The 25,802-nt window shown below is 43.7% G+C and overlaps 7 protein-coding genes across 7 annotated transcripts; all 7 read left to right on the top strand.

The window, feature by feature from the left end:
- Positions 1-30: 30 nt before the first annotated feature.
- Positions 31-5,596, top strand: LOC145696948 (GPI-anchor transamidase component GPAA1-like). The gene is made up of 5 exons (XM_081774069.1): positions 31-329; positions 436-863; positions 906-1,111; positions 4,705-4,938; positions 4,980-5,596. The coding sequence occupies exons 1-5, from the start codon at positions 31-33 to the stop codon at positions 5,523-5,525; spliced, it is 1,713 nt and encodes a 570-aa protein (XP_081630195.1). The 3' UTR covers positions 5,526-5,596.
- A 32-nt stretch (positions 5,597-5,628) lies between these two features.
- LOC145696970 (CTD nuclear envelope phosphatase 1-like) lies at positions 5,629-7,365 on the top strand. Its single transcript, XM_081774103.1, has 7 exons — positions 5,629-5,774; positions 5,817-5,934; positions 5,979-6,079; positions 6,122-6,277; positions 6,317-6,408; positions 6,453-6,563; positions 6,611-7,365. Exons 1-7 carry the CDS (start codon positions 5,723-5,725, stop codon positions 6,719-6,721), a joined length of 741 nt encoding a protein of 246 aa, XP_081630229.1. The 5' UTR covers positions 5,629-5,722; the 3' UTR covers positions 6,722-7,365.
- A 51-nt stretch (positions 7,366-7,416) lies between these two features.
- Positions 7,417-13,631, top strand: LOC145697998 (ribonuclease 3-like). Its single transcript, XM_081775203.1, has 13 exons — positions 7,417-7,509; positions 7,554-8,145; positions 8,189-8,360; positions 8,422-8,671; positions 8,713-9,461; positions 9,508-9,857; positions 10,644-11,120; positions 11,205-11,680; positions 11,721-12,230; positions 12,300-12,399; positions 12,441-12,683; positions 13,115-13,264; positions 13,351-13,631. The coding sequence occupies exons 1-13, from the start codon at positions 7,417-7,419 to the stop codon at positions 13,614-13,616; spliced, it is 4,428 nt and encodes a 1,475-aa protein (XP_081631329.1). The 3' UTR covers positions 13,617-13,631.
- A 297-nt stretch (positions 13,632-13,928) lies between these two features.
- On the top strand, positions 13,929-19,634 carry LOC145696286 (glutamate receptor-interacting protein 1-like). The gene is made up of 14 exons (XM_081773294.1): positions 13,929-14,005; positions 15,101-15,278; positions 15,422-16,503; positions 16,691-17,036; positions 17,208-17,491; positions 17,540-17,703; positions 17,750-17,834; positions 17,879-17,954; positions 18,025-18,150; positions 18,200-18,437; positions 18,536-18,624; positions 18,671-18,933; positions 18,980-19,199; positions 19,244-19,634. The coding sequence occupies exons 1-14, from the start codon at positions 13,999-14,001 to the stop codon at positions 19,359-19,361; spliced, it is 3,276 nt and encodes a 1,091-aa protein (XP_081629420.1). The 5' UTR covers positions 13,929-13,998; the 3' UTR covers positions 19,362-19,634.
- A 148-nt stretch (positions 19,635-19,782) lies between these two features.
- On the top strand, positions 19,783-20,770 carry LOC145699476 (HORMA domain-containing protein 1-like). Its single transcript, XM_081776749.1, has 4 exons — positions 19,783-19,986; positions 20,028-20,372; positions 20,417-20,589; positions 20,632-20,770. The coding sequence occupies exons 1-4, from the start codon at positions 19,789-19,791 to the stop codon at positions 20,726-20,728; spliced, it is 813 nt and encodes a 270-aa protein (XP_081632875.1). The 5' UTR covers positions 19,783-19,788; the 3' UTR covers positions 20,729-20,770.
- A 434-nt stretch (positions 20,771-21,204) lies between these two features.
- Positions 21,205-22,490, top strand: LOC145699268 (putative protein-tyrosine sulfotransferase). Its single transcript, XM_081776529.1, has 5 exons — positions 21,205-21,323; positions 21,367-21,427; positions 21,570-21,681; positions 21,724-22,177; positions 22,221-22,490. The coding sequence occupies exons 1-4, from the start codon at positions 21,283-21,285 to the stop codon at positions 21,960-21,962; spliced, it is 453 nt and encodes a 150-aa protein (XP_081632655.1). The 5' UTR covers positions 21,205-21,282; the 3' UTR covers positions 21,963-22,177; positions 22,221-22,490.
- Positions 22,491-23,821: 1,331 nt separating this feature from the next.
- On the top strand, positions 23,822-25,793 carry LOC145696952 (cytochrome b-c1 complex subunit 1, mitochondrial-like). Its single transcript, XM_081774073.1, has 7 exons — positions 23,822-24,253; positions 24,299-24,475; positions 24,625-24,749; positions 24,792-24,924; positions 24,964-25,172; positions 25,215-25,311; positions 25,422-25,793. The coding sequence occupies exons 1-7, from the start codon at positions 23,843-23,845 to the stop codon at positions 25,629-25,631; spliced, it is 1,362 nt and encodes a 453-aa protein (XP_081630199.1). The 5' UTR covers positions 23,822-23,842; the 3' UTR covers positions 25,632-25,793.
- The last annotated feature ends 9 nt before the right edge of the window (positions 25,794-25,802 follow it).

The following is a 25,802-nucleotide window of genomic DNA, read 5'->3' as shown; positions in this document are numbered from 1 at the left end:
TGTTACTCTTCCTTGATTTCAGATTTAAAAATGGGGCTTCTAACAGACCCGAGTTCAACAAAAGATATCGGCGCTAAAATCAATAAATTCGGAAGTAAGCTCTCAACTCTCGGCTTTTTATGCGGCATTGGTTGGCTGGCCATGCAGAGCTCAGCTCAATTCAACGCTAGAACTTATATTGATGAGAATGCGTTACAGCCGCGCATGGCTTCGCCAAAGTATTCGCAGACGGTGAAGGGTTTGGCGGGAGTGATGAATAGGAGGATGGAAGACTGTGTGACTGCTGATTGTAGGAAGAATTTGATTAAAAAGGCTGCTACTACTTTAAGGTACAGTAGGATTTTCTAGCAACCTTCTTTGCCTCCATTTCGGGGAAAGAAATGATGATGGAATTGACGATTGCAAGATTCAAGTTTTCAAAAATCTTATTTTTAGGCTGAAATATGAAGAACAATCCTGGAGTTACTCGGATCTTTCCTCTTCAAACATCATCGTTCGAGTTTGCCCAATCGGCAGTTCAGCCGCTGAAAGTATCATCATCAACGTCCCAATCGCCAGCTGGGACGAGAAAGTAACCAATTCAGCGTTCGGCACCGGGATGGCGCTAATGTCGATGATTTCCGACCAAACCCACTGGGGCAAGGATATCTTCTTTATCTTTTCCACCCATGGGCGTCGGGGCATTCAGTGCTGGCTGGAGAACAATTTCGAGAATAAAAACAAAGAATGCGAGGGTCCAGAGTTGGAGTTGTCCGCTGCTTCGCCTCAAACGGGCGTTGTTTTGAAGGGAGACGCGCCGACTTTTTCCTTCGTCAATGTGGAAATGGAAGGCGATAACGGCCAAATGACCAATCAGGACATCGGTATGTTCCTCTTGAATGCAATTTCAAATGATTTTCTTACAGTAAATGCTGTGATACGATGCGGTCATTCGGAAGGAATGTCGATGAGGATCATGAACGACACCGCTTCGGCAGAAATTTATCGAATTCAGGACTTCTCCAAGCTCTTTTTCAAACAACTCTTTCAAACTGGATCGGGATACGGCTCGGGAAACCATGCGGACTTGATTAAATATGGAATTCATTCGGTTACCCTCAGAACTGTCAAGGTAATGTCGACTTTTACATTAGGGTCGGCCAAAAAAAAAATTGATCTCGTGTTTCAATTACGAATTATACCTCATTAGAAAGAGGAGAACGAGACGATTCGAATGGTTTCAACCATTTGTCTGTGCGAGTTGGGGAAATTTTTTTAGAATTTTTTGAAAATCGCGATTTTGTCACCAAAAACTTGAATCGTGGACGTTTCTAAATATCGAAATTTTGGCTACGCAAAATATCAAGCCTTCATTGGCAAGTGATTGCCGACTTCGGTCAAGTTTGGCCACTTATTGCCGGAGGACCTTCCGGAGGACCCCTTACTGGAAGACAAACTGCTGGAGGACCAATAATAGAAAAAAACATAAATAGCTTTGGATGGCCACATACTGCCACATTCGACCAATTTCGGCCACTCCCTGCCGGAGGACCCCCCGGAGGACCCCCTTACTAGAAGACCAACTGATTGAAGACTAATATTAAAAAAAAATATATAAATAGCCTTACTTGGGGGCTCGGAGAAAACTTTTTCTTAGGAACCGTTCCTAAATTTTAGGCGCAAAACGACCCGACGGGGAGGCAAGCCCCGTCTCTTGATTTAAGTCAGGTAAGGGGCCAAGCCGACCCGGAGGGGAGGCCAGCCCTGTTTCTTGGATTCAGTTAGGTAAGGGGCTAAGCCGACCCGAAGGGGAGGCCAGCCCCGTTTCTTGGATTCAGTTAGGTAAGGGGCCAAGCCGACCCGGAGGGAAGGCCAGCCCCTTTTCTTGGATTCAGTTAGGTAAGGCGCCAAGGCGACCCGAAGGGGAGGCCAGCCCCGTTCCTTGGATTCAGTTAGGTAAGAGGCCAAGCCGACCCGAAGGGAGGCCAGCCCCGTTTCTTGGATTCAGTTAGGTACGGGGCCAAGCCGACCCGGAGGGAAGGCCAGCCCCGTTTCTTGGATTCAGTTAGGTACGGGGCCAAGCCGACCCGGAGGGAAGGCCAGCCCCGTTTCTTGGATTCAGTAAGGTAAGGGGCCAAGCCGACCCGGAGGGAAGGCCAGCCCCGTTTCTTGGATTCAGTTAGGTAAGGGGCCAAGCCGACCCGGAGGGAAGGCCAGCCCCGTTCCTTGGATTCAGTAAGGTAAGGGGCCAAGCCGACCCGGAGGGAAGGCCAGCCTTTTCTTGGATTCAGTTAGGTAAGGGGCCAAGCCGACCCGAATGGGAGGCCAGCCCCGTTTCTTGGACTTATTTAGGTACGGGTTGTTTGTCCCTTACCTGACTGAATTTGAACGACGGGGCTGGCCTCCCCTTCGGGTCGGCTTCGCCCCTTACCTGACTGAATGTAAGAGACGGGGCTTCCTTATCCTTCGGGTCGGCTCCGCCCCTTACTCGACTGAATTCAAGAGACGGGGCTTGCCTCTCCTTCCGGTCGTTATTGCGCCTTGCTTAACCGAACTCAAGAGATAAGGCTGGCCTTTCCTTCGAGTCGGCTTGGCCTCGAACCTTATTGAATCCAAGAAACGGTGCTGGCCTCCGTAAGTAAGCCTCCGGAGTCCGTACTATCGCAACTGGGCGTTAGGATCAGTTCCGCAGCGGGCGTTTGCGCTTTTGAGACATTTTTTTTTGGCTTGTTTGCCCACGATTCCCGCAAAGCGCGCGCTAATAACTTCGGATTATTGGCCCCATTTCTTGGATTCAGTTAGGTAAGGGGCTAAGCCGACCGGGAGGGGAGGCGAGCCCAGTTTCTTGGATTCAGTTAGGTACAGGTCGGCTTGGTCCCTTACCTGACTGAATTTAAGACGAGCTGGCTTATCTCTCGGGTCGGCTTCGCCCTTACCTGACTTAATTCAAGAGATAAGGCTTGCCTCCCCTTCGAGTCGACTTGGCCCCCTACCTAACTGAATCCAAGAAAGGGGGCTGGCCTCCCCTTCGGGTCGTTTTGCGCCTTACTTTACTCAATTCAACAGATGAGGTTATTCTCCCCTTAAAATAGGCTTTGCCCTGTTCCTTACTGAATCCGAGAAACCGGGCTTAATTATCTTGCGTTAAAAGTAAGCCTCCGTACTATGGTAACTGGGCGTTAGCTTGAAATTTCATTTTAACAATATTTTTTGGCCCCGTCTCAGACTGAATTGCATAAACGGAGCTAGGTTGCCCTTGAGGTCGGCTTGGCCCCGTCTCAGACGTGAATGCATGAATGGAGTTAGCCTCCCCTTCGGGTCGGCTTTGCTCCATCTTAGACTGAATTGCAGAAACGGAGCTGGGTTGGATTATTATTAAAGACATTTTTGGCATTTTAAACCCTGTTTATGACTGTATGCAATTTTCGGAGTTATTGACTAAGCCTTTCTTATACAGACACTGACTTACAGATGATAGGTATCAGTTTGAGGACTTCTGATACTTAAATGATTATTCTCAGAGACATCTTGTGCATCTTTATCCCTGTTAATGACTGTATGCAATTTTGGAAGTCATTGACTGAGCCTTTATAATACAGACACTGACTTACAGATGATAGGTATCAGTTTGAGGACTTCTGATACTTTGAGAATTATTATCAAAGACATCTTGTGCATCTTAATCCCTGTTAATGACTGTATGCAATTTTGGAAGTCATTTACTGAGCCTTTATAATACAGACACTGACTTACAGATGATAGGTATCAGTTTGACGACTTCTGATACTTTGAGGATTATCCAAAAAGACATTTTGGGCATTTTTAGCCCTGTTTATGAATGTATGCGATTTTCAGAGTCATTGACTAAGCGTTTCTAATACAGACATTACCTTACAGATCATAGGTATCAGTATCAGGACTTCTGATGATGTCAGCATAATTCAAAAAGACATTTTGTGTAATTTTAAGGACTAGAAACTACATTTATAGTGCTGACGGTCATTCAAGACCTCTTAATGATACAGATAGACACCAACAGATCCTCTGTTAATAGACTCTCATGAATATCACTGGTGATATCCACACAATACCTAGTTAATAATTTCTAATCAACGTTCAAGCATATAGATAAGAATTTGAACCTTTTTTGTCCTCTTAAAAGACTTTTTTCTTCATTTTTAAGTTCTCGTAAATATCCAGTAGTTTTATTTAAAAATTATTTAAAAAAATTCCCCAACTCATATAAGCATTCTGAAAGGGAAAAGTTATTCCTTAGTGTTTAATCTAACTTACGAGCAAAAATTTGGGATTGAAACATCTTTTTTATTGATTTATGAATGAATGAATACCTGAGTTAACCATATATAAGGGTAATTGGCACAAAACACCCTTCCATAAAAATGGTACATGAGTTTTCTATCTCTTTTCTGTTCACTACCTGTATAATTTGAACCCTTCTCTATGATATTCTGTCATCAAATATTTCATTTGCCTTGAATATATAGTGAATTTAATTTTTTAGCAAGTGTGTCAAATTCAAGTCCCAATTTTTGGAAAAAATGCCCTTGAATGAGACCGGAACATCGGATCTCTGCAATTTTTGGTTTATAGAGGTTTTGAGCACCGCGAATCCACTGAAACTGGTTTCAAAAGAATCGGAGATCAAAAAATTTTTTTGGCCGACCCTATTTTACATCATATGCTGACAGATTTGTTACTGTTTAGGATAAGCAAAAAGGGGGTAAGAAACTATACGGGGACGAGCATTTTGGACGGCTTGTTGAGCACCTGTTGCGGGCAGAGAATAATCTACTGGAGAGACTTCACGCTTCGATCTGGTTTTACATTTACTCCTCAGTGAATAATTATTCCTCGATTTCATATTACATGCCTGCCGCTGGACTTCTTTTTCTCGTTCCCGCAGTGGCTGTTCTCAAGTCTTGGAACACTGGCAATCAGGTACATTTTCAAATTATTATCCGCTTTTGAAACAATCATAGGCTGGTGATTTCGACCTGTCACATTTATCAAGGGTTGCAGTTTGCGGAGTATCATCATTTTTCCTCATGGAGATTTTGGTCAAATACGCTTCTTTTCCCCACAAAACGATTACCGCCCAGCTATCAATTGTACTCCTCGCTTCTATCGGCCCTTTGTTCTCCAGTCGCAAGAAATCCCTCTCCGCCGAATCCTCTATCCCTCTCTTCGCTTACGCAACATTCTCTGCTATTTTATGCTTGCTCTGTATCGGCCAAGGCCTGATTTTCCTCCTATCTGCTTGTTTCCTGTCTCTACCAATTTACAACAAGAAAATTCCGGCGATTCTAACGATTCTGAGTCACCCACTTTTAATTATCGCGATTGCAGTATTTTCCAAACACGAATTTCTCTACCCAGGCGCGTCGTTTGATTTACTCGACGAAATCGAGTTGTATACTCAAAATGAAAATTCAAACTTTCAACTTGTTCTTTCTATTGCTCTTCCTTTGTGGACAGCGACAATTTTTTCCTTGGGAACTTCCACTTCTTCCATAAAGGAGGATTAGACACCTTTTAGACTTCTGGTAGCCAATTATTCTGACATTCCTCTTCTTCAAAAACAACCAAGTTTTCTTCACATTTTTCTTGAGCATTCATCTTTTTAGAGGTTTATCGAAAGAAAAAAGGTTAAAAAAGAGAGAAAAAATGCAGCGCCAGTGAGGTGCTCATCGCGTTTTTTTCTAATTGTTATTTCTTGTTTTCCATGGGTGACCCGTCGCTAAAGTCCTGGAGTACGGTGATGCTGCAACTAATGAGTACAGTACTCGTCTACAGTATCAGATCCATTATGTTTATAGTCGGTGTCATCAAGTACTTGTACACCACGGCAAGCAGGAATATCAGATGGTTTCAGCAGTTTACGACGCTGAGATATCCCAATCGATTTGCACCGCTAGAACCTGCGGAAATTCAACGGTACGTTCTTGTCCCCTCTCGCTTTGCTTAATGTGAAACTTAAGCGTAACTGGTGTCAAGCGGAAAACGCTAGTGCTGGATCTTGACGAGACACTCATCCACTCGCAGCACGATGGCCTTGGCCGTGGAGGTCCAGCTAGATCAAGTAGGAGGATTTTTGAAAACCAAGTGAAAATATATTCTGTAGCAAAAACATCAGACTTCATTTTGAACGTTGTGATTGACTCACATCCCGTTTCGTTTTATGTTTACAAGCGTCCACATGTCGACTATTTTCTTCAAACTGTCTCTCAATGGTATGACCTGGTTGTCTTCACCGCATCTATGGAAGTTTATGGATCAGGTTCACTTGCTAATGATGATTATTTGTAACCTTTTTCAGCTGTTTGCGACAAGCTTGATCCGCACAAAACGATACTCAGACGGCGATATTATCGACAAGATTGCCGGATGGAGTATCATTCCTACACAAAGGTACGAAAACGTCGGGTAGACCTAAAGTTAAAAATCTTCTTCAGGATCTGGCTACAGTAAATAGCGATCTATCTTCCGTCTTCATCCTTGACAATAGTCCCGGCGCATATCGCCACTATGTCGAAAATGCCGTCCCCATCAAATCGTGGTTCTCCGTAAGTCCTTCGTTTTTCCAATAAATGATCTTAATTTTCGTTTTCAGGATCCGCACGATACATGTTTACTTAATTTATTGCCCATGTTAGATGCACTGAGGTTTACAAAAGATGTGAGAAGTGTACTTCAACGAAACCGAATCAACGGCAGGCTTTGAAAACCCTCATATTTAGCCCCATAAATAGTTCTATTGAGCGTTTTCTCAGCCTGTTTATTTTCGGTACTCCATACCTACCGTCTCAATTGTAGGAGTACAAGTGTTACAGTACTAGTCTTTTGCTTTATTTCTCGACTGTACAAGTTTTTTCTTACTGTAACTTGCCGATTGGCAATTTCAAAACCGCGTTTTCAAAAATTTACCCTTTTTACTTCCCGTTTTCGTCAATTTTCCACCCGTTATCATATTTTTCCATTACGAGTCTCCAATGCTTCTCCACTAGAATTAACTGGAAAAAAGGCCATGACCAAAATGATCCATTATTATTTTCATTCTGCCCCAAATTAAGAAAAAAAACAACTGCCGAACGAGCAAGTCTTTATTCATAAAAAACCTAATGAACTTGAATTTACCTGAAATAACTTTCCTTACAACAGAACTCATTTTTTGCTTCTTCAAAGACGAAAACATGTTTGAAATACAAAAATCAGGGCAGAATTTGGGCCTTTTGAGCGTTTTTAAAAAAGTTTCTAATTAAACTTGGTTCCAAAGAAAAAACGCGCCATCGTTTCATGACTACTAAATATTGAAATATTGAAAGGGTTCAATTTTTAAACGACAAAATAAACTACTCCTTTATGCAAGTCCTCGTATTCTGTTTTCTTAAAAAAAACTCAAGTTCAGATCAATGCGAAATGACTAATGACAGTGGCGATATTTTTGTCGGGATCGTCACTGCCCTCGATGCCGATTTTGGATTCATTGATGGCACCATTTTCTTCACCAAGGTTTGCTCTCCTTTTTTCTTTTGAAAAGCAACACTATTCTTCAGTCAGTCTGTGAGAATCAAATACTGCCCACGCTAAACGCTTCCGTTCGTTATACTGCTAAAAGCCGTCACGATATGCCAATGAAAAAAATTGCCACCTGCGTCATCGCCTCCAACAATCTTCAAGTGTCCAACACTGATTCTTCTAGCAACAGTCCCTCCCCACCGCTCAAGCTGCTCCAAGCGCCCCCGAACAGTTCCAACACGACAAATTCCAATTCTAAAAAACCGATTCTCAAGCGCGAATTCGAAGAGCCAGGCTTCCCTTCTGAGCCTCAGAATTGCGCTAGAACTTCGCGAAATAGCTCCTCCCGTGATGAGTACAGTGGCAACGCTCGCGTGGATAGATTTAGAGAACCGCGAGAGTTGCCACAGTGGGGTCACTCACGAGAGGAAACGTTCGACCAGCAGGAAAATAGAGGCAGAAGTAGCACTAACGGGCGGGTGAAAATCGAGCGCATCACTGACCAAGAGTGGCAAGACCGATCTTCTTTCATCCCTTTCGACCCAACCGCTAGGGTCAAAACAGAACCAGGAGAAGAGCCTCAACTTTCAGGAGCTCCTGTGAGAGTCAAACTCGAGCGAATCGACGATGGTACGTTGATCACTTTTCTTTTCCTTTGTTTCACGCTTACTAGGCTTCCCAGAGCCGAGAAGTGATAGCCGAAAACGCTCGAGAGATTTCTCTAATTCAAGAGATAGAGATTCCAGATCTGGATCTCGCAATGGAATGATGAATGGAGATGCTACTAGAGATAGGAGTAGATCGAGGAACAGAGATCGGGACACTAGAACTGGAAGTTCCCGAAGGAATGGGCTCCGTTTTATTTATTTTAAAGATTGAAAGTGCCAACAAGAGCCCTTCTCCAAGACCTGAAAACAGAGAAAGGAATCGCGAAAACTACGAGAAAAAACTCCTCCATGGAAGTGTTCCCAAACCGCCTCCTGCACCTGTTGCGAATAAAAAAGTTATCTCCGCACCAACGGACAACTATTCTCCCTTGCTGAATTTCACTGAAAAGCGCGAGAGCTTGCCGTCACTTGAGCCTGTCCGCGAAGAGTTTCAAGCTCTTTCACAAAGACACACTGCCCAATCTGATTCAACCTGGCAAGCTCCGAAGGTATGCAGCTTTAGTTTTCCCCCTGAACTTTCTCTCTTCAGGTTTTGCGACGAAAAAGAGCGGCCATCCTCTCCGGAACTCCTGAAAACGAGCAAGATGAATTCTCAGATGTCGATTCCGATGATGACAACGGTACTAATTTACTCATATGCGAAGATGACCTAGAAACAAACGAGGAAAATGGAAATGAAGAGACTGAAGCTGCTACAGAAGAAGAAACTGCCACTGAAAGCCAAACGGTCGACGGAGATACCCTCAACGATGCGCTAGAAGAAGCTGCCGATGGCCAAGAAGACACGATAGGCTATCAAGTTATCAAAGAGTTCAGAAAGGACTTGGAAAAAGCCGGCGTCTTCGGCAAGTCAGAAAAGAAGAAGAGAAAGTCGCTGCTCCAAGGAGACACGAAGAAAATCCTCAACAAAGCTGGCGAACTGATCAAGTACATCAGAACAATCAAGAATCACCCGGACCGCATGTGTGCCGAGCTCTGGTACAATGAGCCCAAAATGGCCAACGACGGCCCTTTGTGCAAATGCGAAATGGACCAGCAACACGGAATCAACCACGGCGTCTATCCACAAGAAATCCAGCCTCCCGCTCTCCCTGCCAAAAGCAACAACCTCGATAAGCTGTTCCACTATAGAATCACTGTCAGTCCTCTCAAGAATTTTGCCTTCAAGGATCATATCACTACTAAAATCAGCTACAACAACAAGACATTCCGATTTGCCGGGTATTCAATTTTCTCCCATCGGGACTTGTCAAAAGTGCCAACAATACCAGTCACCAGGTCGAATAAAACCATCCCCTCTGATTCTTACCGTGTCAATCTTTAGATACCACAATGAGCACGCTATCACCCTGCTTCCCGAACCTGCCCCCACCTCATTTTGCCTTGCCGACCTGGAACTATTCTCGGACTTTTTCTTCAAAGACACACTAGAACTCTACGATTGGATTGAAGGCCTCACTCCCTCGAACGACCCTAGTGTCAAAATCGAGCCGGGATCATCTTTTAGCCAAAAATTTTTCTATTTCCTGCCCCGATTCGAATCACGCGGACTTGACAATCAGTTGGAATTGCTGGGAATGGACCAGATTATGCAGTATTTTATCGACAGTAACAAGCCGCTGATTGAGCCAAATGACCTCGTTAGATTGTTAGGAAGAGTTTTGAAAGACCATAAGATTTCCTAATGGAGGAAAACTCCGTCTTCCCTTAGTCCTGATAGGGTCAGGAATGATGAAATTATAGATAGGGACACTTGACGCTATCTGGGTGAAGATTTATCTTGCGGATATGGAACTGACCTAAAAACTACGTGCCAAGAACGAATGGGAGATTATGTCTCAGGGCTGGCACATACTGATGATTAACCCTACGGGGTTACCTGAATTAAAAAACACGCATCAAATGCCGATCATAATTCTGAACATTAGACCCTGTTGGTATCAAAATTTGATTTATAAGAAATTTCTATAGACATAGTCCGTAATGATAAGGATAACATCTTTCAAAATTCTCTCAAGAATCGGATTTCAATACCTGGGAAAACTATATCAAAACCCAGGGTGGCTATTTTGGACAAAATTTTGGGGTCTGGCCATCCAATTTCCATCCAATAAATTTTGAGTCGTAACTATCCATCCAAAATCCAACCCAATCCAATTATTAGCCAATTCCCCAAAAATCCCCAATTCCAATTAGATCCAATTGGATTTCCAATTTTTCCAAGGCTTTTAGTACTTTGAGAAGAACGGAAACAGTAAGTTTTAATCCGAAAAGAAGATCAACATGGCCAAAACAATGATTATTTATCCGAAATTGTTCATTTTTATCATGAAAATGACCCTGCTTTGCATAGTTTAGCGAGATATTTTTTATTGGATCCAATTCCCCAATTTCCCCCAATTGCCCAATTTTCCCCAACAAAATCCGGTACCCAGGCCATCCAAATTCCATCCAAACCTTAATGGATTGGATCCAATCCAATTCCAACTAACCCCCAAATCCAAAATAGCCACCCTGTCAAAACCTTCCGAGGTCAGCTTGTCACGAACCCTGGCAAGAAGCCTTCTACTATTCGCCTTGACCAACTCGACCGGGAGAAAACCATGACCGGGGCTGCGAACAAAGAACACCGTTGGCCCATAATTGTGCACTTTGGCGTGCGTCCGGCGAACTTGAGCTACGCTGGCGACCCTGTTTATCAGAAAGTGTACAGGACCTATCAGAAATACCGACATTTAATTACGAACAAGCCGCGTATTCAAGAACAGCATTGGTCAAAAATCCGTGATTTGGAAGTTCTTCTTCAGAAGATGCGCCGAATGGCCGACATGCAGCGCGAAGTTACAAACGAAATCTCCTGCGAAAACTTTCGACTTACCGGTATTTTCCCGGACATGGCGGCTCATGCATTTTTATTGCCCGTCGTAACTCATCATATCAGGCAGGGATCCAAATTCTCTTCCTTGATTCCAAATTGAAATATTTTTTCCAAATTCTTTGATCAAGTTTTTATCCCAATTTTCCGATACATCCACTCATTGGACTCGCTTCAAACAATCCTTGGTTATCGATTCAAGAATCTCTCCTGGCTCACGCGAGCGATGACCCATCCATCAGCAGTTTACAATTACGGCGAAAACCCGGATCACGTGCGTAACTCCACGACAAACTGCGGCATCAGGAAACCGCAATACGGCGAGGATGGACCATCTCGTCCGTACGAGCGGAAAAGGGGCATTGTTACGTTGATAAAAGTCATGGCATTGCTCGGAACTAGCGAGCCGAAGGAAAGTCCAATTAACTATTTGGAGCGACCGGAGTTCCTCGGCGATGCTGTGTTAGGATTCATCGTTTCCGTCTCCATCTTTCATCTGTTTCCGCATCTCGGGGAAGGAGCGCTTTCAATGCTGAGATGTGCCCTTGTTTGTAATGTTCATCTCGCGGCTCTAGCGCAAAAATTGACGCTAGAAGATTACTTCGTCTACATCCACTCCCAGGTTTGTTACTTCCGAAAAATCCCAACCTTATTCTCTCCAGGATCTTGCCAAACGAGAGGATCTAAACAACGCCCTCGCCAACTGCTTCGAAGCTGTCCTCGGTGCTATTTACATGGACGGCGGACTCGAGCCCGTTCGCCACCTCCTCGCCCGTGTTTTATTCGACGACGAAAGTCTCCAACGAATCTGGCTCAATTTCCCAGCTCATCCTCTTCAGCAAGAATTCCCGGACGGCGACCGAGCCAAGATTGAATCTTCAAAAGTGCTCAAGCGCTGCGCAGAATTGGAGAATCTCCTCGGCCTCAAGTTCAAGAACATTCGCCTCCTCGCCAAAGCACTCACCCTCAAGAACGTCAAATATAATGACATCACAAAGGGTCACAATCAGCGGCTTGAGTTTTTAGGTGACGCGATCTGCAACTTTCTTGCCGCGGAATATCTATTCAAGCACTTTCCACTTCACCATGAGGGGCATCTGACATTATTGAGATGTACGATGGTTGGTGCACCGACCCAAGCGCTTGTTGCCCAGCAAATTGGACTCGATAAGGCTAGTTTCAATAAAATTTTGACAGAAAAAAAATGCTTAATTTAACACTCTTTTGAAAACTTTTAAAAGTTTGTCATTTCGCGCCAATCACTAAACCAAGATAAAATGGGCTGGAAACAAAAAATTCTCGCAGATTTGATGGAATCCTTCATTGGCGCTTTATTCATCGGTAAATTTATATTCATAATGACTTTATTAATACTCGATTAGATCAAGGAATAATTGCCGTGGACGTTTTCATGAAAGTCTGCTTCTATCCCCGATTGAAGCACTTTATTATGAGCCAAGTTTGGAACGATCCTAAATCCTGTCTTCAACAGTGTTGCCTCACATTGCGCCCTGAGGAAGGATCTCCCGACTTGCCAGAATACAGACACAATTCTAGCTCTACAAGCTCGTCAAAGATGCGTTACAGAGTGGAAGTCTACTTCAGAGGCGAGAGAATCGGAGAAGGTACCGTTTATTGAATAATAAGTTTTGACGGAAACAATCTTTATTCGTAAATCATTTTGTTCATCGCCGAGTTTCGCCAATTTTATTTGATCTCGTAAATCAAAAGGATGTTGATCAAAATTGAGTAGTCTCGTGAGATTGATTGACTTTCAAGAGTTTGTCTATCTAGTTAAAATTCTTGTGATGTCTTGATATTAACAGCTGGTCGAAAAATTAAAAGTTCTAGCCAGACAAATATAAAAATATCGATCTTCTTTAGGCAGCCACAAGAAAAAGCTCGGTTTTGATGAATATCCGTTTGATTTACGAGATCAAATGAAATAAGTAAAACTCGGCGATTAAATGATTTACGAAAATAGCGTTGATAATTTATGATCGTTAGTATTATGAGCACATCTGACGTCGTTTCAACTTACTTTTCTTTATTCAAGGTCACGGGCCGTCGATCCAGCTGGCGGAGAAGTTTGCGGCGCGCAAGGCGCTCGAGAAATACTATTTCCCGCAACGCGAATGGCAACAGTACTATATCAACAACAAAGCCTCTTTAATGAATCGGACACAAAAGGAAAATCGAGACCATGGTAATCTCTCGAGAAATTCTTTAGCTCTAGGGTGCTCACATTCCTCCTTGATCTCATCTAGCTGAATTTAAAATCTATTTTCTTAGGTGGAAATGGTCGAAAACGCTTCTGGGAGTTCTCCCCGACAAGAACCTCCCTCCAGAGCGGGAAGACACGAACCAGTGGCCCCTCTACACGGGTGTGCCCAAAGGAGAGTTCCAACCGCGCATTCGCGATGGAATCTGGCGCTCGTCGTTTTACCAAAAGCTTCAAAACTCGACCGGCTCAACTGGTGCTCCCGTTCGTTTCGGCCAAAACGGCCAGTAGTTCAACTACTGTAAAATTAATCTTCACTCTCCTTATTTTGCTATAACTAATGTTAAAAAATAAAAAGAGAAAAACTAGTTGCCAAAGGAATTTCTATTGTCCTTTTCAAGCGATTCTACTGTAAAAAGGACACTTTGAAAGAAAGGAGCTATTCTTTCAGCTCGTTTCCGGAGATTGTAATTGATCTAGAAGGGGAAATCCGCGTGGGATTAAAGCAAAACTACCAGAAAATGAGATCACATCTTCAAATGTGATAATAAATATCGTCAATAGTAATAAAATGTAGTAGCTCGACAACGACGCCACATTTTTGACGACCTTCAAAAATCTTACTTTTCAAAGTCACCTGAATAGATTTATATTATTTTATGTCTGACGAGCTTTTTACATGAGAGGAAGGAAACAGTGGTTCTGAAACGGGAGATTTAATGAGAGGTAAAGAAAAAAAACGAAAGTAACAACCAAGGAGGAAGCGATTTTCGCTTGTGGTCTTTTGAACGCATACCTAAGCATAATTAACTTACTCATTTCTTGAATTGTTTTTACGTTTACTAATAAAGCGTGGAGTTTTTGGAATAGTTTTTATTCTAAGGAATTCTTCCTTGATTTCGAATAAATTCTCATCAAGTTCTTTTCGAATTTCATGGGAATCGTATTTTTGTTTTGAATAACATTTTGGCCCTTGGTCTAGTTTTCTATCAAAGGAGCTTCTCCAAACGGTACTTGAGTCTTTTGATCAAGGACCATTTTGAGGAAATTGAAATTTCCGCGGGTTTACCTTTTCTCTCTTGATCATGACGTCCAGATGGGGGCGACACGCATCTCTTGGCTTGAGTAATTTTAACTCTGGCGCCGGGGCATTGTTTCCCCCAGGTTGCCGTTTATTTTCGAGTGAGCACGAGCGTTGAAATTTTTTTTCAAAATCTCACAAACAGTACGCTCACCTTGAAAACCCTGAGCTGAGGTGTCAGAAAAATCTTGCAGCTAGACTAGGATTCAGAAAAAGAAATATACACTCACTTACTAGAGAGCCTTGTACCGAAGAATAAAGAGATTTTTTTAAAGAAAAGAGGAATCAGAAGGTAATAATCAGAAGTACCTTGTATCAATGTTTCTGTGTCTAATTTGTCATCATCAAAAATTAACTTAGCTCTTGAATCGATCGTAAATAAAAGAGCGTTTATTGAGTACTTTGACAAGTTCAAAAGTTAAATTCTTTCAAATTTTTAATTATAGAAAAAATTCATTCGAAAGATCCTTTGAATTTCGTTATTCAAGCGTACTTTTTCAAAATGCCAACAAAAGCTCATTTTACGGTTTTTCACGAGCGCTATACTCATTACAACGCATAATTCATCGTTAATCTCATAATGATCCGCCGTTTGATTTTGTTCATCGTTTCGTTCAACCCCCATAATTTTCTCAAATCACCAAGCTACATCTGGAGCACGCACGCTTAATCCACCGTAATTTTTACTCCCCGTCTTTTTTACTTTCTTTCTTTTCAATTTGAGAAAGAGAATTCTTTAGAATGTTGCCGATCACTTGACGAGTGGCTCAAAGAAATGCCTCTGAAGAATTTTTATTGTCTTGGCTCCAAGAATCACCGATCCAAGCGCAGTCAAAGTCCGCTTCCTAATTATGAGCAGCAATTGGTGCCTCTGGAGAGTCTTCTTCCAGAAGAAATTAAAGGCAGCACAACTGTTAGGTAAGGCGATTTTTTGAAAATTTACTTGGTCGAAAATAATTCTAGTAAGATTTTTGCTGAAAGAATAATCACCATTTGGGTCAATTAATTTTTTTGTACATCAATGCTAAACCCGTTGAAAAGATACTGAAAGTTGGCTTTAGGCTTGTGAAGGACTCAGATGAGCCACTGGGGTTGACAATCGCTGGCGGGCTCGATAAGCTGTCGATGGCGCGAGTGGAGCACTTGCGCGCTGGCGGGTTGGCCTCGCGCTGCGACTTGCTCCAAGTCGGCGACATCATCTCTTCGGTGAATGGGATCAATACAAGCCGACTGAAGCATGACGACATTATTAACTTGTTGAAAAACGTGGGCAACGTACTCAACCTGGGCATCGACTATGAGCTGCCTCCTACATTTCCACCTTCGCCCCATCAAGTCCAAAAGATTGTCACTGTCAATTTGCCACGCGACGACGTCCCAGGCTCTGGCCGTGGCATCGTTCTAAGAGGCGGCGTGAATAAAGAAGATCCGATGAAGACCCGCCCTCTTGTTGTCTCGTTCATTCGCCCTGGGTCCCTTTGCGATGCGAATACTCCAATCAAAGTGGGCGACAGAATGGTCGCTGCGGGCAACAACCGGCTGGACAGTTGCACCCTCGACGAGGCCCTCGCCATTATCGATCGCGAGGAGGTTTTCACCGTCCAGTACTCGGCTCAAATAGTCGATCAAGTTCAAAACGCCAAGGGGCCGCTGTCTATTGAAGTAGCAAAGCCGCCCGGATCCAATTTGGGAGTCAATTTGAGCGTAACTGTGATTAACCACAGACACGTAATCGTCATTTCTGAAATCGTGGCGGCCAGTATTGCCGATCGCTGCGGAGCATTACATGTTGGTGATCAGGTGATTCGAATTGATGGTCATCACGTTGAACAACTCACGCTTGATGATGCGACAAGGTTGCTCTCGTCCCCTAGCGATCAAATCAAATTGGAAATTCTGCCAGTTAGTCACGTTCGACTATCTATTGAAGGTCCTAAAAGTATCGGATATCCTGGCAGGTACACACCATCGATAGGCCCTGGTACTAGCTACAGTCATCTGAACACTGGCACCTTCTCGCGCTCCGGAACGATGCTGAGCTCGAAATCAAACACCTTCTCAAGAATGCGCGGGCGCAAGTTGAAATCCGGCCTCTCGCAAATGTCCGTGGCGTCATTCGACCCCTACGCGCAGCCAAATCAAGGCCAGTGCTCAACAAGAAACAACTTGACTCATGTTCAGTGTATTAAATGACCCCTTACAAGCTCAAGTGTGTAGTCGGAAACGTAAAACGATTTTACTAGACCGTATTTGCAAGATTAATTGTGTCGATGATCTTATTAAATTTTCCGACTGGCCGCTAGTACCATATTTTCGAGCACTCGTCAAAGTGAACCACCAGGAAACATTCTGCCGTACGCTCGAGTGCGAGCCCCGGACAAGCTTTGGAATCAACATTTCTGCCGGTGTTTTCGCCACTTGCGACTTCATGGGTGGGCCCAAGCTGATTGAGTCGATTGACGAAGGTAGCGCGGCAGATGAGGCGGCAGTGTTCCAGGCCGGAGACAGGATTTTACGACTGAACGATGTCCCTCTCGAGGAAATGGGCCCAGACGAGGCAAATCAGATGCTCATGGACTCCGCTGATCGAGGACGGGTCAAGATCGAGGTCGAATTTGACATTGCCGACGCTGTTGTACCGACATCGGGCGAGTTCACGCTCAAGTTGCACAGGAAGTCACATCAAAGGAAAAGGGTAACCGACGAAATCGCGCCAATTAGCGTCCACTTTTATGATCATGTAATCGCTCTGAACGAGAAGGTAGGGCGCCACTATTCGAAAAAGTGGCTCCAGGAAACTGTCGCCTTTTGATAGGCCTAGTTACTGTAGGTTATCCTTGTGAAAAGTCTTGGAATTGAAGTTTCTGCGCCGCGAAATAGAATATTTGGCGAGCCTCTTGCGATTTCGAATATTATTCCTGGATCTGTGGCTCATCGGACAGGCAGTTTGGCTGCGGGAGATAAGCTTTTAGCGATCAACAATCATAAACTCGATCATTGTACGATATCAGATGCAATTCAGCTCTTGAAAAACACAGGAGAACTGGTCAGATTAAAAATACGAAAAGAGGATGAAGAAGAAACAGGATTATGTTTTACTGTTGAGCTCAAGGGTAACGGCGGCCCGCTAGGTAAACCCATCATTGTCATCAATTACTGACATTTCTCGTAAATCGAAGGTATTACGATAACGGGCTCGGACGATCCATTTGACCCGATTTATGTTTCCAACCTGACTCCTGGCGGCATTGCCGAAAGAACACGAGCTATTCAAAAGGGTGACAAAATTTTATCTATCAACGGAACTTCTTGTAAAACGAAAACGCTTCAACAATGCATCGAGGTTAATAAAAAAAGACTTTTATTTAGATAATAACCGTTCTTTTTAGCTTATGAGATCAAGTGATGTACTAAAATTAAAGATAGAAAAAGATGAGATGAAGCCATCAAGTTCAAATCAACCTCTTTCCACAGGTACAGGCGTGCGCTAGTCTAAATCCGTAACTTTTAAACTCAAGGAGCGCTGTTCGACGAGAGAATAGCAGAGGAAGCATCTGATAATGAGCAAACGCGCTTCCAGAGATACCATACTCCGTAAGTCCTGCGGTTGAAGCTGCAAGCTTATTTTGGTGGTGGTTGCTAATTCGTGAAATTATCATTTCAGGAATAACAAGTCCCACGACTCGGCCGTGGAGAGTTGGGAGTCAGGCAATTCGGAACTCAGTCAGAACTCGTCATCGAATCATGGCAAAGCTAGGCAGCCTAACAGCCGCAATCCTAACTTTTCAAGGTCCTTTACTGAAAACTTGATTCAAAGAGATTCAACCGAGATATTTCAGTCACACACTGGGCAACCCTCGGCATCGTGCATCAGAGCGAAGGTCGAATGAATTCGGCTCCCTGGCGCGGCTGCCGGGTCGGGACCGCGCGCTCTCGGACAGGCACATCCCGCAGGCAAGTCTACAAAATCTCACCATGGGCCTCGGCCTCTCACATTCCGCCTCACTCAACCTACTAACCAAGTCTTCACTCACAAACGTTAATAACAGTGTTCCACTAGAATTCTCCATCCTCAAGGTAATTCATTTATCGTCACACGCCATATCCATGTCATTTCACATTATTTGTCCAATAAATCACAAATTACTGTTCTCTTCGTTGATTTCGATTTCCAGAGAAACTTCGAATCGATGGACAACATTTCAGCGAGGAGATTGCCGCGCTCTAGGTCACAGGATAGCCGCAGAATGAGAGCTAGTAGCAGGTAAAGATTTACTCCATCATTTCACCCTTCAATCCTTTTTTCTTAGATTTGGAAGTAGAGATGGCAGCCGTGATCGAGCATTAGGTCGCGAGCGCCGTAATGAAATTCGAAATATTGACTTGGAAGAGAAAGAGACAAGGAGTAAAATGAGCCGCGCGCGATCCGCCCATAGAGTCAGAGATGTCAAACATCGTCAACCGCATCTTTATCAAGAAGAAGACCGAAGTAGCGACGAGAGCAATTGGGAAGGCAACACGAATTCGAAGCAATTTCCCGAGCGCGCACCAAGTGAAACTAGTGAATTTTTAGGTATCGTTGCCATCAATACATAATATGTTTCATAAGGGGTTTTTAGATGATGTCATCAGGGACTTACGCTCTGTAGCAACCGCTGGATATAAAGAAAACCTCCGTGCGATCGTCTTCAAGGATCTTGAACTTGGAACTTTTGGTTTCTCAGTTTCTGATGGCGTAGACGAACAAGGTGTTTTTGTTAACTCGATCAAGCCGGACGGTCCTGCCGCGCGCGCTGGAGTCCTGCCATTTGATCGCATACTTCAAATCAACAACATAAGGTTAGCCTATCAATTTATTTCCTGTCTTTACTGACGATTGGTAGGTGTAACGAGATGCAGAGCCAGGCCGTGCTCGCCGCGATCCAACAATCAGGAAATCGCCTGCGTCTTCAGCTGAGTCGGAATCCTGCCTCTGGCGCCGCCATGGCTCATCAAACCTAGCCAGACAATCCTCCAAAGACACTTCTTTCTATACTATTTATTACTTCCACCTTCTCAAAACCGCTGTAGACACAACCCCAAAACTCTTCTGGTACCCCAAACTAACTCTCATTGAAAACTTCTTGCGCGTAACAAAATCTCATCATTGAAATACCTCAATTTACACTGAACTTACCTTCATAACCATTTTTCTTATCACAAACATGAAAAACTCGTTAAAATATATATATTTACTGATCACAAAAACACGAAACAAGAATATAGTTCAAAACAATCGCGAAAATCGTTTTTGAAATCAACAAGGACTCACTTTCCTTCTCGTCCGAAATCGATCTATTTGTCAAAGCAGGGCACCAGTTTCTAGAATCATCATAGAAAAAAGCCTGGAAAACAATGTCTCCTCAGTTGCCTTAGAATTTTTTTAACAATGCAGCGTCAGAAATATCGAAACGAAGTCGCGACAGAGCAAAATTTTCTCTTCAAAGAGAAAACAGATACGATCGCAGCTTCACGCAGACTAATAAAAAAGCTTGTTGCTGTTGGATTCTCGCATGTTTGCAGGCATCGACTCAGGTTGGAAGAGAACCTGTTCGTTGACCGAAGGTGCGATGATATTACTGTCAAGGTAAGGTTTGAAGACTCAGGCAAGCTAGATAGATTTTCTAGGTTTTGAACCCGTACGCTGCGGAAATAGAAGACAGTTGCACCGCGCGTCAAGTGAGCATCTGGCTCAAGAAGATCTTCGAGTACATCGAAAAGGGCTTCCTCAATACCATCATACTGGCATTTTACTCAGAGAAGGGCAAGCCGGAAACTACTATTTTTGAGATGTTCAAGTTCATTGTCAAGGATAGCTCCCTCTGCTTCCAGATGAAGGATGATAATGAGCCAATCAAATTTGATAAAAATGAACAGACTGATTTGAAAAAAGCAGTTACAAAGTTGCTAACATCTATGACCGCCAAGATGAGAGCCATGCCAAGGATGCCGAAGAAATATTACGTGACTATGGTAAACATCACACCTCTAAGAGCACTTTTATATGATTAATTTAGCGACTGTCGACATCAGATGAATTCCAGCAGTCAGAAAAGACCGACGAAGATATCTACGATGATGGATTCGCTCCAGAAACCAAGTCTGTCAGTATGTACACAGCTGAGGATATTTTTTCTGAAGAGGTTCACAGCAAGTTCCATAAGTTCCGAGTCAAGTGCGTCCGTTCCAAGTAAGCCTCTTACATCCCTTTAAATTATAATCGTATTTCAAGAGCGTTTCCAGGGACCAGCAGACATAGAAATCAAGTAGATGTCACTAATGCACTTGAAGAAAGCGCGAAAAAACGAAGACGCGTGAATGAAGACTGACAACTTTCCTGCTCACATTTTCACATTTTTCTACAAACTTGCCTTCACTGAAATACATACTCTCCTCTTTTTGAATCCGTCGACTCTTCATTCAAAAAGCGTCAAATCAATCGCAAAGCCAGACTTCCTTTTTGAGGAAAACTTTGGGTGTCCAGACTTGAGCGCAAATACAAACTTTGGCGAATAAATAAATATCGTCCCTTTTGCTCCTTGAAGCCCCTTGAAAAATTCCTTCCTCGAACAATCTAGATTTTGCGATTTTATGATTTTGAAAAGTATTTTTCTGGCAATAGTAGCGCATGCTACTGACCAGAGCTCGAGTAACAGTATCCACTCGCAGAGCAGTTCTAGTAGCTCTTCGTCGTTGGTGTTGAATAGTGATAGTACTTGTGAATGTGCTGGAAGAGAATTCATTATAGAAACGGTCTTATTATTCTTGATCGTTTCGCGAGAAAATACTGTAGAACCGTGAATAAGAGAAAGATGGCTATCGATACGACAAGAATCACCCGATCGTTTTCGTTGGTGGATTTCCTCGCTCTGGAACGACTTTGATGCGAATTTTGATCGAGATCAATGAGAATATCCGCTGTGGGTAAGAGACCTTGCTCTTGAAAATACCCTAAATACTCAATCAGCCCGGAGACCCACGTGATTCCTCAATTTATCTCCAGATGGGCTCAAATGCGCAACACAAAGGTAAAAAGTGAAATCATGGAAGAGAAAGTTCGCAAAGGCCTTTCTTTGTGAAGGAGAATAAAGACTTGATTTATTGCCCGGTAGAGATTAGTTTCGCGTGTTCAACGCTTGAACGTCAAGGTCAAATTGATCATACTTTCAGCGAATGGCCGATTCGGGCTTGAGTACCGCGATGTATGACGCGCTCGTTGCCGAATTTGTCCTCAAGGTCATCGTGGAACACGATCGGGCCGCTCCGCAAATGTGCAACAAAGGTAAATCTGGCTGTTTCAGCTCTGTAATGTATTTGCTGCTAGATCCGTTCGTTCTCCGACAAATGAATCTTCTGTCATTGCCGAATATGTTTCCAAACTCAAAATACGTTTTGATGATCCGGGACCCGCGTGCGATTGCGAACAGCCTGAGAACTAGGAACATCACAATTTCAGGCGTCGACAACGACAGCTTGGAGTCGATCTTTTCCAACTGGAATAGAAACATGAGATTCATGCTTTCTCAATGCCAACGAAACGAATGGGAAAGGGTTCATCCTTGATTGCGATTTCTAGTTGAGACGAGGTTGACCTTCGAATAAGAGAGAAAATGGAGCGCACAGGGGCAAGGGAAACTGCATCATGGTTCTGTACGAGGACTTGGTTCTGTCGACGGAAACTGTGATGAGGAAAACGATGAAGTTTATTGGCGAGGATTTCCACCCGATGATGCTGGATCATACCTCTGGAATGGACCAGATTAAAGTCGCGCCCAACGGTTCAGATGAATCCAACCGCTTTTGCTTTTCAACCCTTTTTAGAGCCGTCAACAGATCAGATCTCACAGCCAATTTACAAAAGCGCCCTGAACAAGTGGCGAAACAACCTTTCCGATCACTCGCCGGATCCGAAGATTCGCCAGGGACTCGACTATCTCCAGGAAATGCAAACGTGGCGGGTATTGAAGAAGATGTTTCCGTCAACGTACAACAAGGCGCAACGAGTGGCGAGGGGGTCGAAAAGCTACTGGCAGAAACCGCACAGAGTGTAGAAATCTTTATTCGGAAATTGAAAGTTCTTCAAAGTAAATAAAGTAGCCTTTGACAATGATTGATGTGTACTGTTTCTGGTCCAGTTCTTGCAGCTTTTCTGATACTTCAGAGCCGGATCAGCCCGGTCTGCCAATTTATTAGGAGGAAAAAATGATGATGAAGCGACATCAATGCTGATAGACTTCAGAAAGTTCTAGAATGAATTCTCCAATAATAAAGCTCAAGTTTATCGTTTAATTCGTAGTTTAATTCTTCAAAGTCATCTTTGAAGACTCATTGGTAAGATAAAACATATTATATCGTATTATTTACGGTATATCCTCGCAGCTGGGGATCACTAATTTTGTAAATAGATATCGTTAATTATCAATTTAAAACGCATTCAAAAATTCTGTTTGCCTAGCATGAGTCATAGAAATCTCTCAAATCGTCTCAAGAAAATCTAGAATCTTTGGAGCGAAGCAAATTCTTGCAACTTGCGGCCGCGCGCGCTCATTGGTCAAATTTCTTATTTAGATCTGGCCCGAGAGAACGAAAACGCGCGTAGTAGAGAATACAAATGCGACGATTCCTTCGATAAAAGCTGCTCAAGAATGTCAAGAACTATCATCAACAACTCCTTCCGGCGAGTTTCGATTTCATCGGTTTTACGAAATCGGCCAATTCGAACGCCGCCGCGAAAAAATAGAAAGAATCAAATCCCGAAAGAAGAGTCAGCTGCAGAAGTTCCAAAAGAGTCGTTCTATCAAAAGTATAAATATTATGTCGATTCGATGGCGTCTACTGCTGTGGCTGTCACTGTAATTATTCTGATACAGCGCTGGTTCATGAATCCATCTCCACCTCCTCCACAACAGGTAATTCAAAAGAACAAGGATAAAGCCTTGATAAAACTAAATTTTTTACATCATGCTACTTTCTCGAAGATTCTTCGAATAGATTTTCTCGGTCGAGTTGTGCGAATCTTACCGTAAAATTTCGTGATCTTCGTGAATTCGCGCGCCCCTCTTGCTCAATGCTTATCCAATCTTAATTTCCACAAAATCATATTTCCGGTGATTTTCTAATACATCTTTGTTTGGCTATTTACGAAAATAAGCGGTGAAATTCGAAATGAGCATCCGTTGAGTACAGATGCCCTTGAAATAATAACTATTTCTTTATTAACTATTCTCCTGAAAAAAAGCACTGATCTAATTTCTTCATTTAGAATCCTCCTGTTGAACCACCGAAGCCCGTCAATCCGCGCGACAAATTTCTTCAATAGGAAATCAATTTCATTCGCCAAATCATCAAAAAAGATACTGCAATAATTCTACTACTTACAATCCTGATATTTTATTTATTCAACTGATAATCCTCTTCACTTCCTCATTCTTCATTGATTTCAGATGAGGGCACTGAACTCGATCCGAAACTTGACCAAGAGCACCCTCTCCAACGGTGTCACCGTGGTCACCAACCCATCATCTTCGCCACTCGCTGTCGTCGGTGCCGTCTCTGGCTGTGGCTCTCGCAACGAGACCGCCTCTTCCCAGACCACTCTCAACCGATCGGTCACGCTCAACAACCTCGAGGCTGGCAACACCAACGTTTCCTCTTACCTCGAGCGGGAGCGATCCGGCGTCTTCGGCACCACCGTCCCTGGTAACGCCGCTGCATTCGCTGAGCAGCTCGTTTCTGCCATTGGCGCTGACGCTGTCACTGATGCTGATCGAGCTCATGCTCTCTCTGCTCTCAACGCCGTTGCTGCTAACAAAGAGGTTGTCTGCGAGGACTACGCTCACATGTCTGGCTTCATGGTAATTTCTTTACTATCTCAACCTTCACTATCTAATTTTCTCTAGCTCTCTGGTCTCTCCGCCTCTCCCTACGGAACCACCTCTGGTATCAACGAGACCTCCGCCGAGGAGGTCCTCTCCTTCCGACGAGAAGCCCTTGCCGGCTCCAACCTCACCATCGTCGGCACCGGAGACGTCAACCACGACGAACTCTGCGCTATCGCTGGCCAAATCGCCACCAATGTAAGTTCATCCATCCTTTTCCAAGACAGTAAAAAAATTCCATGTCTGAAACAGACTTCATAATTTATGATAAAGACTATTTGATTTCAACACAATCTACGTCTTGTCTGGGAAACCCCATCTGCCAGACAGTATTTCCATGTTTTTAGGCTGGCCGAGTTGCTCCCAACGAGCCCTGCCAATTCCACGGAAACCAGCTCAAGGACCGTAACGATTTCGAAGAAGACTGCTGGTTCCGACTTGGTTTCTACGTCCCCGGCTCTGACCGACCTCGGTTATTCAAGTTCCCATTTTTCTCTTCCGAACCGTTTTCTAGAGAGACTGCTGTCTTCCAGGTCCTTGCCCAGGTCGCTGGCGAGTACAACAACGCCATCCAGCATGCTCAGCACTCTTCCAACCCACTTATGAAGTTCTACTCTGCTGAGCGACCTATCCGACGAGTCGAAGAGGTAAATCTTCCCTCATATCTTCCATTCTATTTGTTCTAGGGCGGCCACACCCGACACTTGAACTCCGAAGACATCGTTTCCTTCAAGGGTAAGCTTACCACCCACTCTGACTGCGGTCTCTTCGGCATGTACGCTCATGTGCCAAAGGCCTACGCTGGTGCTCACGGTTACATCGAAATCGCCACCCGAGGAATGGGTGTTCTCTACCAGATGCAGCGAGAAATGAAACGAATGTGGAAGGGACTCAAGTAAGAAATTTTATCATTTCCATGCGATATAATTGAATTCAGAGAACACGAGATCGAGGCTGCTAAGAACAAGGCCATTCTCAAGCTCTACCAGAAGTACTCCAACCCAACCACTGAGGCTGATCTTGTTGCTCAGGGAGTAAGTCAATGCTTGCTGTAGATTTATGAAGAGTGTCTCAGAGGGCCTTCTCCCTATGAAAACACCTTTCAAAGTTTGAAATTCAAACTTCTCCTCATACCTTTTTCTAGCAATCTTTGAAGACTATCACTTCCAACATTGCCCGTGTCAGCAAGACCGACATCGAGTCTGCTGTCGACAAGTACATGTACGACGCTGATTTCGTCCAGGCCGCGTACGGTGCCTGCGACGGCTTCGACGTTGGAGCCAACCGAATGCGATCCCGAAACTTCCTCAAGTCTGGTCTCGGCCTTGAAGTCGGCAACAAGCAGCACTACTAAACAGTGAAAAGAAAACTTAAATTTATGAAAAAACAAAATCTGCTCCGGAAGACTTGAAAAATCCATGTTCAAAATAACTAGTAAATTATTCCTTATTTATTGTTTGGAAAACTTACCAAACCAAAAACACCCTATTCGAAATAAAAATTAAAACCATTCGTGTCCGGAAAA

The sequence above is a fragment of the Oikopleura dioica genome, chromosome 2 (assembly GCF_907165135.1).
Source record: "Oikopleura dioica chromosome 2, OKI2018_I68_1.0, whole genome shotgun sequence".
In the NCBI taxonomy this organism is placed as follows: Eukaryota; Metazoa; Chordata; class Appendicularia; order Copelata; family Oikopleuridae; genus Oikopleura; species Oikopleura dioica.
This window is presented reverse-complemented; position numbering and strand designations above follow the sequence as displayed.

What these genes read in the sequence shown, in the direction of transcription:
- LOC145696948 (XM_081774069.1), top strand. Translation starts at nt 31, where the DNA reads ATGGGGCTTCTAACAGACCCGAGTTCAACAAAAGATATCGGCGCTAAA. An exon ending in AAGGCTGCTACTACTTTAAG is followed by an intron (nt 330 to 435) that starts GTACAGTAGGAT and finishes TCTTATTTTTAG; the next exon opens with GCTGAAATATGAAGAACAAT. An exon ending in TTACCCTCAGAACTGTCAAG is followed by an intron (nt 1,112 to 4,704) that starts GTAATGTCGACT and finishes GTTACTGTTTAG; the next exon opens with GATAAGCAAAAAGGGGGTAA.
- LOC145696970 (XM_081774103.1), top strand. Translation starts at nt 5,723, where the DNA reads ATGGGTGACCCGTCGCTAAAGTCCTGGAGTACGGTGATGCTGCAACTA. An exon ending in TGGAGGTCCAGCTAGATCAA is followed by an intron (nt 6,080 to 6,121) that starts GTAGGAGGATTT and finishes TATATTCTGTAG; the next exon opens with CAAAAACATCAGACTTCATT. An exon ending in TATGGAAGTTTATGGATCAG is followed by an intron (nt 6,278 to 6,316) that starts GTTCACTTGCTA and finishes AACCTTTTTCAG; the next exon opens with CTGTTTGCGACAAGCTTGAT.
- LOC145697998 (XM_081775203.1), top strand. Translation starts at nt 7,417, where the DNA reads ATGACTAATGACAGTGGCGATATTTTTGTCGGGATCGTCACTGCCCTC. An exon ending in CAACCTGGCAAGCTCCGAAG is followed by an intron (nt 8,672 to 8,712) that starts GTATGCAGCTTT and finishes TTCTCTCTTCAG; the next exon opens with GTTTTGCGACGAAAAAGAGC. An exon ending in AAAGGAAAATCGAGACCATG is followed by an intron (nt 13,265 to 13,350) that starts GTAATCTCTCGA and finishes CTATTTTCTTAG; the next exon opens with GTGGAAATGGTCGAAAACGC.
- LOC145696286 (XM_081773294.1), top strand. An exon ending in CTACGCGCAGCCAAATCAAG is followed by an intron (nt 16,504 to 16,690) that starts GCCAGTGCTCAA and finishes CACTCGTCAAAG; the next exon opens with TGAACCACCAGGAAACATTC. An exon ending in CTTCAAATCAACAACATAAG is followed by an intron (nt 19,200 to 19,243) that starts GTTAGCCTATCA and finishes GACGATTGGTAG; the next exon opens with GTGTAACGAGATGCAGAGCC.
- LOC145699476 (XM_081776749.1), top strand. Translation starts at nt 19,789, where the DNA reads ATGCAGCGTCAGAAATATCGAAACGAAGTCGCGACAGAGCAAAATTTT. An exon ending in AGAAATATTACGTGACTATG is followed by an intron (nt 20,373 to 20,416) that starts GTAAACATCACA and finishes TGATTAATTTAG; the next exon opens with CGACTGTCGACATCAGATGA. An exon ending in GTCAAGTGCGTCCGTTCCAA is followed by an intron (nt 20,590 to 20,631) that starts GTAAGCCTCTTA and finishes TCGTATTTCAAG; the next exon opens with AGCGTTTCCAGGGACCAGCA.
- LOC145699268 (XM_081776529.1), top strand. Translation starts at nt 21,283, where the DNA reads ATGCGAATTTTGATCGAGATCAATGAGAATATCCGCTGTGG. An exon ending in CTCAAATGCGCAACACAAAG is followed by an intron (nt 21,428 to 21,569) that starts GTAAAAAGTGAA and finishes TCATACTTTCAG; the next exon opens with CGAATGGCCGATTCGGGCTT. An exon ending in TCCGCAAATGTGCAACAAAG is followed by an intron (nt 21,682 to 21,723) that starts GTAAATCTGGCT and finishes ATTTGCTGCTAG; the next exon opens with ATCCGTTCGTTCTCCGACAA.
- LOC145696952 (XM_081774073.1), top strand. Translation starts at nt 23,843, where the DNA reads ATGAGGGCACTGAACTCGATCCGAAACTTGACCAAGAGCACCCTCTCC. An exon ending in CTATCCGACGAGTCGAAGAG is followed by an intron (nt 24,925 to 24,963) that starts GTAAATCTTCCC and finishes TATTTGTTCTAG; the next exon opens with GGCGGCCACACCCGACACTT. An exon ending in CGAATGTGGAAGGGACTCAA is followed by an intron (nt 25,173 to 25,214) that starts GTAAGAAATTTT and finishes AATTGAATTCAG; the next exon opens with AGAACACGAGATCGAGGCTG.